Source organism: Myiozetetes cayanensis, unplaced genomic scaffold (assembly GCF_022539395.1).
Source record: "Myiozetetes cayanensis isolate MyiCay16 unplaced genomic scaffold, myiCay2020 scf5-8, whole genome shotgun sequence".
Lineage (NCBI taxonomy): Eukaryota > Metazoa > Chordata > Aves > Passeriformes > Tyrannidae > Myiozetetes > Myiozetetes cayanensis.
Window position 1 is genome coordinate 44,961,259 of NW_026087742.1, and position 13,007 is coordinate 44,974,265.

Consider the following 13,007-nt stretch of genomic DNA (forward strand, 5'->3'; position numbering starts at 1 on the left):
TAAAAGGTCACCACTGCTGATCTAATAAAGGCAACACGCAGGGCTCGTGTCTTTCAGAGTTGACATCTCGTTATGTGCCATGGTCTTGTGCACAATTTAAGTCTGTGTAAAGGATTTATTTCCCGCCTTTGCAAGAGAGATACAAATGAATTCTATTCATAAACAGTGAAGATCTACTCAAGAAGTTGCTCCTTCAAGTCTGCAGAAGAGGATGAAGTTGCTTGTTCAGTAAGAAGTACAATGAAGTTAAAACATGAAGAGAAGTTGGATTGTATTCAGTGATCAAAATTTATTTTTAAACATTACTACAGCTCAGCTAAGAACTAAAAGCAAAACAAGAATAAGGATTTTCTATCTGTTCTGAAACTGCTTCACCCTCTTTTATCTTCAAAGAGGGACAATACTTCCCTGCAAAACAAGAGAGGAGCCAAAAACTTCTACAGACATTCCAGCAGTAACTAAGAAATGTTACAAACAACAGTCCCATCAGATAGTATTTATTTTGTAATATTGAAGTACATCTTCAAAGAAAGCAATCCTGTTTACATTGAGAACTTTCTTTATCCTTATTGCAAGGACACTCATTTACACTACAATAAGGAACATAAGGAGCTTACCTCTCAGCACGAAGGACACCACTGTAGTAAGGGTGATCCCATGGCATCAGTGTCTGAAAGAGAATTCCAGCTTATAATTACAATAATGGACAACAAGTGAACCCAAAGTAAAAGGTTTTTTTCCTTTAAATATTTTTGCAGTTTCAACAAGGCACAGAACTTTAAAACATAATAGGAAGCAGTTAGTGTTAAAACCATCATCAGTAATAGCATCATATATCATAACCTGAAACCTTTATTTTCTTAACATTTCATGAAGATTGTTCTTCTTACTCAACTATATAATAGGACTTCATACCAGATTTAAAGAAATACACTCAATTCAAATAAAAAGATACACCTAAATATGTACAGAATTAAGATACATACAGTATACTATAAAAAATGGGCATGCATCTAACCTAGAGCACAGTCTTTATTTTTCAAATGAGTCAATTAATTCAAAACAAAGCGATACTCCCTTTCACCACTTTACGATTTGGTTATCTCAGTATCACTTTGTATATACCAACAGTTCTCTCACACTCAATGCTTGGTACAGCAAGTTAGCAGTCAATTTGAAGCCAGAATGTTTACCTTTCTAATTCTACTATGTTTTGTACTCTAAAATAGACTTAACTGTACAACATGGTTAGCTTATACTATTAAAAAGAAGCAAAACGAATCACCACATACTGAAACGTAACTTACTGAATTCTGGGGGTTGAGCTTCATTTTCATCTTTGTCATCATTTCAAAGTCTTTTTGAGTTCTGAAAAATATTTTTATGATGAAAGTGTTAATGAAATATTTTTGAGCAGTGTAATACAGCACAGGATAATACTCCATCCTAAGAAAATGTCCATCATTAGAGATATACAGAACCATATAAAATAGCAGGCCCACATACCAGGGTAAAAAAACTTCTCCATTCAGCTACTGTCATTCAGGTACCTTCAAGTTAAGTCTCTCTTAGTCCAGTTGTACAGCTCCTAAGCATTACTATACACCCCAATTATACACAGTGATGAAACTGTTTTGTGCTGTGTGGAACTAAGGGAGGCAAGATGGACAAATGGGAATTTATTTATAGATGTAAAATATATGGAGCTGTGCATATGCCAAGTAGAACAAAAGAAGTGTTCTTCTACACTTCAACTTGGTCTTCTTGTTTGCTGTTAACAGTATTTCTTGGCACATCATTTATTGCATTTAGTCCTGGGTGTTCTCTGATCACAGGCACAGAATTTATTCTAAACAAATAGTTCCTCTGAAAACTCTGGAAAAGTTTTGCTTTTTGCTTCATCAGAGCATACAACAAGCAGCACTTAAGAGTGCATAAGTCCCTCTATTCTTGAAATAAAGAGTATGGTTAAAAAAAATAACTTAATTGAAAAGACATACCTTTTAGACAACTGGTCAGAAAGCTTCTCCAGAAATTGTCTTACTGTCTCTAGAAGTGGGGGAAAATAAGGAAATTATTTTTTCCCTTAAAGGATGTTAAGTTTACATCAAAATATTCCAAACAAAAAAAATCCCTTGCATTTTTAATAAACTACTCCACTGACATAGTTTCAAGAGAATTTAGTACTACATTTACTTTGTTACATACAGAGATAATGACAACTTCATAATCTAGGGAGTGAGCATCAATTCTGAAAAAACCCACCAGTTCCTACTCAGCGAGTATTGTCATTTACAGAGAGCATGAATATGGCATACAGCAAAATGTAGCTGCAATAAAATACTTCACTGGAACAAATACATGTAAACTTAGCTAAAGAAACCAACAACCTTTGACCATACGCCTAACACAGTGCATTTGATTTCTCAACATGTCCTTCCACACATGCCTTATACCTGGATTTTTGGCCATGGTACCCTGAAGAGCCCTGTGGGCAAAGGTGTCATACCCAACCAACCGTGCCAGACTGTTTCGGCTAGCAAGCAATTCCTCCAGTCGGCTCAACTGCTGAGCGTTGGAGTGAAGAAAAATCTTGTAAGCAGCTTCTCGCACCTAATACAAAATAAATCCAAAAACAAAAACAAAACAAAACCACAAACAAACAAAAGATAAAAAGGCCACTTACTACAGTGCAATTTTTAAGGGAAACAAGTGATGCAACTGAAGATCTGGCATAACAGTTGTATTTCACTGATGTTGTTCGGAAAAGGCCTAAAGCCTGTTAACAATAGTAAATACAATTGCCTGACAATTACAGCTCTCACCGACCAAAGGTGGAATGAGGAAATGCAATGAGACAGTCTAACAGATCAAGACTGCCAAAAAGGCTCCTGTTCTCTTCTCCTGACAACAGTCCCCTCTCTGTTCTTCTCCCTCCTTCTGCCAACATCTGTGCTTCTCTGACCACTCTGTTGACTGTCTTCACTCACTAAAACTTCTGAAAACAAACCCAAATTGTTCTCTGTGCATCAGTTAAGCTGTCTCATGGAAGGATCTGATAAGAAAGAGAGACAGGGTGAGGGGAAAGAAAAGAAAGGAAGAGAAAAGCCTTATTTCTTTTGTAGCAGAAAGCTATTAGTCTGCCCATCTGCCCACAAACTTTCTCATTTTCTCCAATTTCTAGTTTGTTTGTGTTTTTTTGTAACTCTGAAAAAAGAGTTACTCAGAGACTCAGAAAATCTGATCAAATGCTTTTATGTTTCACAAACCAATTGAAGATAATCGTTATTTTGTTCATATGGAGTAAGCTCAAGAAATCCAGCAACAATTTATGCTTGCTTTCATCTGAAAGCAAGCAAACTTCTCTCTTGGACAATACATTGTACAAGAATGCAGGTCCTGAGTTTAGAAAAAATATTAATATAAAAATTTACAAGGCATTTTGTACCTGTTCTGTTCTACAAGGTTTTCATTTTGAAAAAAAGCAAATAAAGTAAGAGAGATGATTGCCCTTCCTTGGACATGGTTCAGTGTCTTTGCAGCAAAGGCCAACAGTATACTCTACTACAAAGTGCACAGCCAACATTTGAACTACAATGTCCAGATTTGTGTTCCACAGGACAATAACGACACTGACATATATATTAGAGTGGATTCAGCACAGGGCCACCAAGTTGTTTGGGAGCTGGAGTACATGAAGCAGAATGGAGGCTGAGAGAGCTGAGTTTGTCCAGCCTAAAGAAGAAAAAGCTCAAGGGAGATCTTAATCTTTATCTACTTCGCAGTAAGGCATAGAGAACATGCAGCCAGACTGTTATTGGAGGTACAGTGCAATAGAAGCAGATGTAATGGACACAAGCTATAAGATGAAAAAATCCAATTTGATACCAGGAAGAAATAATAGTAGTGAGGGTGGCCAAACAGGCTGCTCAGAGAAGTGATGGAATCTCCATCCTTGGACAGTGTTCAAAACTCAACTGGACATGTCACTGAGAAACCTGATCTTCTTGATAGAGCTCTGAACAGACTCAAACTGAAAAGTTCCAAAAGTCCCTTCCAACCTAAATTATATGATTTCCAAAGAGCCTTTCATAAGATCTGCCTCAGAGAACTGCATTTTTAAATTGATAAATTACTCATAGCTTCAGTAGCAATCACAGTGATCTGCAGATCACACTATTTTCAGGACAAGAGTTTATAGATAATATACACTAACTATTATTCCTTTATTTACACCCCACCAGTGCTGTAACTTAGTTAATTTTTTGCCTGTTAGTCCACAAATTCAGACTTAATGTCCTAACTTGGACTGAAGTCACTGAAGAACACTGAGGCAAAAGAAAGTGATGGGTATCTCAGGCTTAGCTGTGCCTGCTGCCACTAAGTCACCCACCTTACTCAGTACTGGGTCCATATTTCCCTTGTTCAGGCTTTTAGCACTAATGCAGCAATAGTTGGTCTTATTATTGCAGCTGATGTCCCTTTAAAGTCACAACTGCCGTTAAGCTTTGACCTTCTTGACATCATCTCTACACATATAGGCAATATTTCTGAATTCCTCCCTTGGATCTTGTACCTGCTTCCACTTTATGTATGCTACATTTTGGAAATGAAGCTTTGTCATGAGCTTCCTGCTTGTCAAGCCTGGTTCCCAACACATCTACTTGGCTTTCTAAGGATCGGGATGCACTAACACCAAGTATCTTACTACCCTCATGTGCTTGGAGGATGCTACCTTTAGAGAACCATCTGCTTTCTTGAGCTCCTTTACCCTGCAGAGTTGCATTCCATGAGATCCCACCTCCCAGTTTACTGAATTAACTGAAGTCTGCTTGCCTAAAATCCAGAGTCTGTATCCTGCCCCTCTTCTTCCTCCAATCATTCAGAATCTGCACAGCTGTTACTTCACAGTTCTACAGTCAAGTATGCCATTGATTATTACGTTCTAAAACAGTTTCTCCCTGTCAGTAATAACATCATAATCATAAACCACATGCATTTGCTTCACATAATCAGGAAAAGAACAGATATACACTTTTATTATAGAGTATGTCAAAGCAAACTCAGGGAATACAAACCAGATCATCAGGGCAATCAGCATGCAGACCAGCAACTTGTAAGTAATTGCCTTCAGCTATAAAATTATACCGAATATGCTCTGGTAAAACATGTTTGTCAATCTTGTTGGGAAGATGAGTTCCTATCAGAAATTCATTACATAAATCCAATATTCGGACGTTGAGGTCAACTGCCTTTTTACGCTGTAAGAAAAATAAAGTACAAAATAATGTTTTCAGACATAGTACAGGCAGAACTCAAAGTTTCTAAAACCTTAGAGGACTTTTTCCAAAAAATAGAAGCAGAAAATACAACATTTAAGATGAGACCTACAGCATCAACAAAACTGTAATGCAGGGCTGAAGACAACATGATCAGATGCTCATACAGATCTATAATTTCACACAGTATTGAAATTTGAAAGAAAATGCCTCTGTTTCTGCAGTAAGAAAATGTCCAGTGGAGTATAAGTAGAATTTACATAAGCTTTGCTAGCTGCTTGGATGGCATTTACAAAACTATGCCTACTTGCTATGCAAAACATAAAAGAGAAAAACCAGAAGCACCATTGAGACAGATATCCTGAAATAGATATAGAACTACAGCTCTCTTGTTACTGTTTGTATTGCACTGTTTTCTGGAGACCATGAAGTATTTATGGTATTTCAACCTTTATCTGAGGAGTTAGTGATTTAGTTTTATCACCATCATTACAGTATTTCACACATTTAACCTTATTGTAAGATTTGCTTCAGTGAATCTGCTCACACTAGTAGAGTATGGTCTCTGTTGCCCATGGGTTCATAACCCAAAAAAATGAAGATGAGGATACAGATACAACATACTTGTTGAATGAATAACATAATCTGCAGATCTCTGTCTTCTTATTCCACCCTAATTCTTCAAAATGTATCTTTGAGTTTAATTCTAAAAAGCAGAAATTCTTTGTAGCAGAAGTAAATTTCAACTTACAACAGGGAAGGATTTCTAAAGTCTGAAATGAGAATTGAAAAAAAACCCACTGAGCAGCAAACAAGAAGAAAAGTGGAATAGGCAGGAGAGGAAGAGGAAAACATGCAAAAATAAGTGAAATTGTAACTGAGAGGAGATGAAGCACCACAGAACCAACAGTCAAATCAGACATAAACCCCAGAGTTCAAGTTTCATGTTGTCCTTTATACAAAGCAGTTGCAAAAATATATTCTAGAAGCATTTTCTAAGTCACAAAACACCATTACAACCATGATCTTCGGAAAAACTACCACATAAATCTAGTAGAAGTGCCTTTGTACAGATCTTTTTGGAGGGGGTGACTCAAATAAACAAGGTATTAACTCAAATAAAAAAGGTATTAACTTTATAGAGGGGCATGAGCTATGAATGGAGCAACCCTACCATGAAGCATGGTGTAAGTTGCTGGTTTTGGCAAATCCAACACTAACTACCATGAAAGTATGTAAAAGCTCCAAAACAGGTGATCAGACCATACCAAGACAATCAATTCTGAACAAGATTAACAACTTCTGGTTATGTGAGCATCAAAGGAGAGCCTGGGCACACACCTGATCCCTTCCAAAACACTCTACTTGATTAACCTGACATTGCAGTGCATGAGGTGCTGCTTTTACCCCTCTGGAAATATGCTGTTGACAGATAAGTAGCTATTTTAAAAATCTGATGCAGACAACAAACACAGAAAACAGGATCTCAGGTCTTGCTTATAACCCTTCAGAAGAGAAAGGAAGGATGAGGGTCAAATTGGGAAAAACAGTCAACATTAAAAAATAGCATTTAGAAGTGATTTAAAATAGACAAAATCAAATCTGAGAAGACAAAATTCCACAGAGGATAATGGGAATCTTGGAGGACAAACTGACCCAGAATCACACGATTTCATGTCACACATTTTTCATTATCTGGTCTTTGATAGACAGGCAAATTTCTGTTCATATATGGTAGCCAAAAATTACCTTTTCTTCATCCAAATGAATGCCACTGATCTCAAAATCAAACATAAAAAGTTCTGCCACTCGCCTAAAAATACAGTAAATCCCTGTTAAAATAGCCTCATTTGACAGTAAGCATAATTTTCAAACAGATTTTGCCTTTAGTAGTTATTTAGGTTTCATGTCTTTCACAGAGACTAAAACCACAGTTATACAAGTATTGTTATTACGGATAAAGACTTCTTATCTTGTAGGTCCTTAACAGTCTACTCATTGAAAAAGGATTTTTCCTTTGCTCTTAGTCATATACATTAAAAATATGCTTCAAAATAATTCCACTACATTAATCTAGATGTCTAACAAATTTGTGCAAATTAGCATTTTAATTTAATTTCCCACTTCATTTATTCTAACATCAGAAAAATACCTCTCCAAATCTAACATCCTTGATCATGAGGAAAGAAGGAAGAAGGAAATAACAAATACTGAGCTTGTCTGACCATGTCAGCAAATAAGTAATTCAAAGCTATAACTGAATAAACAGCTAATAAAACCTATGACAGAAATCATAAAGTAAATTTTAAATAAATTTACTGCTAATCTGATTTTGAAAGATATAAATAAACTTTTCTAAACTGAAATCAAGTTGTATAGTCTGGTCCCTAATTTTACTGCTAGAAACAGTCACATATACACCACAGTACAGTATATCATTTTAATCAAAAGAATATGATTGAAGAAAATCTTCAGTTCTCATTCATTTTTACAGATCTCAGTTATTCAGTGTAAATATCTTGTGCTCTACAGTCACAGATGTTCTCAACACAATTACAGCCTTCCTAACTCCTGTGCCAGTAATTTAGTAGTCACTAATAAATTAATAACAGAGATGTAGTTTGCTTTCCAGTTGCATTTATTAATTTAACAAGACATAAGTACAAAAAGGAAAAATATATACAATATCTAAAAGTGTAATTTTATAAGACTATATCTATAATGATCTATAAGCATTAATAAGTACCTGGTTTCTGGATCTAGGGAACTCGTAACATTTTCATCAGCTAGCAGACGTCTTAAACTCTGACACAGTTCAACATCTGTATTTAATCTGAAAAGATAAAGAGTAAAAGAATCACACATTAGCAAGAGACACTAACATTTCAGTTTCTTGTTATTACTCATTCAAAGGTAGATCTTAGTATTTACTGAAACAACATTAAAAGCCAAAGACTGTATTTTCAAAATGCTTTCTAGTTCACAATCACACTTAAAAACTAGAAAGATTGTATGCAAAGCATGTGTGGACAAACCGGCATGAAAATAGGTCTTACGCATTCAATAGGAAAATACTTTTGAATGGTATTTTGTAGCAAATATGAGCAAGTCTAAGACTGATGGTTTATGTTCCATGAACAAAGATCATCATGGTGACAGCATAAATCTGGGAGAACTGTTTTCTAATTCTAATTTTGAAAGGACTCCATGAAGGGAAAATCTGTGCTTGAGTTTGTCATCAGATAAATGTGCTGCTGGCTGCCACTGGAGTAGACTTAGAGTCTACTAACCCCAGGATATTTCCAGACACCGATCACTGTACCTGTGCAGACAATACTATGTCCCTTGGATTTGCTGGCATGTTATCTACAAGCATCTATGTCAAACTGCATTACTGGGTGGGAATTGCAGTGGGGAATGAAACATGCGTACAATAGTTTATTAGCCTCTCAGGATAATTTGTGAATGCTTTCTTCTTTCTAAAAATTTTATATCTGAAGTGGTACTCAGATATTATAGTCATATTATTACAGATGGCTTGCTGAATCGAACTCTTGAGAAATCCAGTTTCAAGTGAAAGGTTTCTCAAACATGCTGGCAAGAACAAAGCAATAGAATTTACTCTTAGAATTCTCTTTTTAGTCAGTACTGCCGTCTTCCTCAGAATATAAAAGGCCTCTTCAACTCACTGTAGGACACCAGATCAACCAGTCACTAAATCCACTGTTATTAGGAGTCCTGAGGGAAGCAGCCAGTTCTGGGTGACCTTCACAATACTGCTTGGTAAAGCATTCACTAAGAAGGCTACTCCTGAATCCAACAGGAAGGGAAGATACTGAAACAACACAGTGTTAAGATCACCTCTTTCCATTTCTCAACGGCAAGAGCAGAAAAGAAGCAAATAAATTCACTATAGTCAAGAGCCACAGAAGTAACTTTCAGAACTTAAGCTTTAAGGTATTGTACTTTAAGGTATTAAGAAAAAAGGCAACCCAAAGAAAAGCCAAACTTCAGAAATGGAAGTGTTTAAGAACATGTTTTATGGAATGAGGGTTTTAAATGAAGAACAAGCACACCGAAGTGTATCAGCCATATATCACAGCCCTAGACAGATACATCTTCAAACACTCATTTTAACAGGAAACTGTCCTTTCCTCTTTCACATAGCCCACTCACTGCCTGAATTCAAAGGGTCAGCAACACAGAACAAAAAGTATTGTGAAATGTAACAACTTACATCTTAAAAAGCAAATTAGCATTTTGTATATACCCTTTACAATCACTAGTGAATTGTCACAAGTCCTAGAAAAATGTAGCTTTGAGCCTTTGATGGGTTTCAGTGACATGGAGTCAGAAACTGAAACTAAAACAGAACAACCTTTCATGAGATACTGTAACAAATCTAAATCCTTAAATATCTAACGGAAGATTGACACTTCTGACACTTTGTTCTCATGTGCAAATCCTTCCAACTTAGTTTTGTTGATCGCTGTTTTCATAGATGATCATAAAGTAATTTTTAAAGATGCATAAGGAAATAATTAAAAAAAAAAAGAATAAAGAAAATAAAACATACTTCTCTACCACAGTACCAATGTTCCTGCAAGCTTCTTCAGCAGCCTCTCTGAATGCAAAGTCAGGGTGGGCAACTTTCACAAAATCAGCCTGACAAATCATAAGAAGAAAACAGTAAGTATAAAAGAATCTTGCCTTATAAACAAAGTTGCATTCAAGCAGTTCCACTTCTATTAACCTTTATTGCTACAGTTCTGTGAAATCTTTTTGCAGAATTTGCCATTTTTTTCTTTAAACATAAAGCTGATTGGAAAACTTTGCTAACAACTATTAAACCAGACATGCATGTATCTTTCCAAAAATATCATTAATCTATACACTTCCTAGAAACATTTTAAGTATAGTATGTCTCTTACACAGAGTTAACCCAATGTATTTAAATGTTATTACAAAAGACTTTTAAAACTAAATTTTCTAGTTAAGAAAGCATGCCATCAAATGTGCATAACGGGGTTTTCAAACCCTTTTTACTCTTGTGTATAGACCATCAAGTTATGCTTTGACACATCTTCCTAGTAGGAAGAAATATGTTTCAAGAGCAAAATAGAAGTTCTTTTGAATTCAGAAGAAGGTTTTTATTTGACTTAATGATTTTTTGTAAGTCTCCAAATACTTAAAAGGGGTCCATAAGGTCAGAAGGATGCTAAAAGGGGGTTGGGGAGCTTGGGGCTTCCATGACTTAAATCAGGGAGGTTCTGGCATTGAACTGATAAAAAAATTAAAGATTAGGAATATATTTAATTAAAGTCTAGGAATACATTGTAGGCATTTAGCATGATTGTACAGAAAGTACACACAACAAACTTCACAGTGTAATAATATGACTGCAGTTTGGTTGAAAAGGCAACCTTACAAATGCTACACATTTCAGATTTTTACTTCTAAGAATCCCTGTTTAAAATTCTGTATAATATTGACAGAATAGTTGCTAAATGACAACACCTGCCAACAAGTAACAATCATCAAATTGCTTCTACACAGAGATCTGCAAGCTGTGCATCTTTGAACACAAAAACCTGAAAGCAGTACATAGGAGGTAATTTTAACTCGGCAAACTAATACAAAACCATGAACTGAATTCTGACAGTAGTGTTTTACTTAGATATTGATTGATTAAGCAGAATTAGACATAGTCTATACTAAACATAAGAACTAGTGACTTGACAGAGCATGTAACAAATGATGTCTTAAATCTAGAAAACTATAAGAAATAAGATTTGAGAACTGAAAATACACAGAGACATTCAAATGCGAAAACCCAAGTCAAAAAACTCGGTGACAAATGATTTCAGAATGAAGGTTGGGTCTGCTTCCTTCAACCAAAGCGTGATGCTTTGATAAAAGATATACTTCAGGCAAACAGTTTCCAGAAAGCAATATGAAATGCTCTGTTAAACTTCACATTTTGTGATGTAGAATATCAGACCAAGTACTCTGAATCTCTGGATCCATAGAAACCACAGTCTAGGAAATATTTCTGTTAATAAAAAAATAATACTGTTGAGCTTCATCTGCCACTTTTAATCTGCAAGGTCTCTACAGACCTTCATCTTTAAAGTTCATAACTTAAAAATATGTGCATTGCAAACTATCTTTAAAATCAATCCCTCTTTTCCCCAGTGTAAGTGATGCTGGAAAGTTTATGTACTAATATTACAGCAGAAATATAACACTGACGTCACCATTGTTTTTCCTGTTGTTGCTTTTATACTATTTTTACATCTGTTTTAAAAACAACTGGAGCTTGACAGGATTTGTAATTACCTATCAGTTGGTAAAAACTGATTAACTCTCAATCAATTTAATTTTATCTCAACACAAAACTTCATGGCGCTGTCTGCTACTTACTGCAGTGCAGAAAATCATAAAATGGAACACCCTGGTGTAAGCTCAGTCAGTTTAAAAGGATTAATTTTTACTTTATGTAATAATAAAAAAAAGAACTTACCAAGTCTGCTACTCTGCACAAGCTATCTGAAAGCTGATCAAAGATCCTTACAGTCTCTGGCCCAGGTGGTGTTGAACATGCCTTCTGGACTAGCTGTTCTGACTCTTGCAATGCTTTGTCTTGTGCTTCTTGAAATCCTTCTGGACAGCTCAGTTCTGGAACACCAAACAGACCCTGCAATGTAGAACACAATGAAAGCACGTCACTGTTACCCTCCTCAATTTCTGCATCTTTGTTTCAGGATTGAGTTCTCACTATGGAATTTTATCAAAATCACCCTAGCTGGCATATTGTAACACCTCACTAAAACATTCCTACACAAGTGTCACTGTAAACAGAATAGTCACAAAACCAGTCACAGACACTGGTATGATGTGAAAATGTGTACATTTCCCAAAGCAAACCTCACTGAGGTTTTTTTAGCCAGTATTGTTCTCAGCAAACCTTAAGAGTTTGACATCAAATCCTCACAAAGTCTTCTCTTCCACACCATAAACTCCTATGCCAACCTTTTGTCAAAGCATTTATTTTGCTTCCAAAGCATGGGCACCAAACAAAACACAAGAAGTCCATTTAGATTTGAAAATGAGGGAAAATCACTCCTTTGACGCAAAAGAGACTTATTAAGGAATATGACAACTAAGTAGGAGTGTCAAAACAGTGAATGAGTTGGCCAGACAGCACTAGATATCAATGGATTGCAGGCATGTAGGACAGTTGTTTTGGGCTCATTAAACGAGCCTCAAACAGTGGAACCAAATCTCAAAGGAATAATCAGCAACCCCCAAAATTTGACTGGTATGAACAGTTTTATTCCTGAAGTTCCTGCCAAGCCTGGCCCTGTCCCACAGGGCAAGGTAGACACAGACAGCAGTGGAAGAGAATTACAAAGCTCCTACTGCTGATCAAACAAAATTACTAACACTGGCTGCAAGAGAAAAGTTCCACAATACAGACAGTAAAAAGATTTCATAGAATCATAGAATCTCCTGATTTGCAAGGGAATCACAAGAATCATTGAAGTCCAACTCCTGGCCCTGCACAGGACAGGCCCAAGAATCACACCATGTGCCTGAGAGCACTGTCCAAACACTTCTAGAACTCTGGCAGGTTTGGTGCTGTGACCACTTCCCTGGGGAGTCTTTTCCAGTGGCAAATGAACTCCTGGGTGAAAAACCTTTTCCTAATAATTCCCTAATTTCATT

The 13,007-nt window shown here is 36.1% G+C and overlaps 1 protein-coding gene across 1 annotated transcript in view; it reads right to left on the reverse strand.

Annotated features, from left to right (window-relative positions):
• MIPEP (mitochondrial intermediate peptidase) overlaps positions 1 to 13,007 on the reverse strand; it is a 71,021-nt gene that overhangs the window by 55,933 nt on the left and 2,081 nt on the right. The window contains exons 2-10 of the mRNA XM_050332090.1: positions 11,803 to 11,976; positions 9,856 to 9,944; positions 8,026 to 8,112; positions 7,029 to 7,092; positions 5,079 to 5,261; positions 2,457 to 2,613; positions 2,001 to 2,049; positions 1,308 to 1,368; positions 618 to 670 (exon numbers count right to left, since the gene is read on the reverse strand). Of these exons, the coding sequence (XP_050188047.1) occupies positions 618 to 670; positions 1,308 to 1,368; positions 2,001 to 2,049; positions 2,457 to 2,613; positions 5,079 to 5,261; positions 7,029 to 7,092; positions 8,026 to 8,112; positions 9,856 to 9,944; positions 11,803 to 11,976 (917 nt within the window). The remainder of the gene's footprint in view (positions 1 to 617; positions 671 to 1,307; positions 1,369 to 2,000; positions 2,050 to 2,456; positions 2,614 to 5,078; positions 5,262 to 7,028; positions 7,093 to 8,025; positions 8,113 to 9,855; positions 9,945 to 11,802; positions 11,977 to 13,007) is intronic.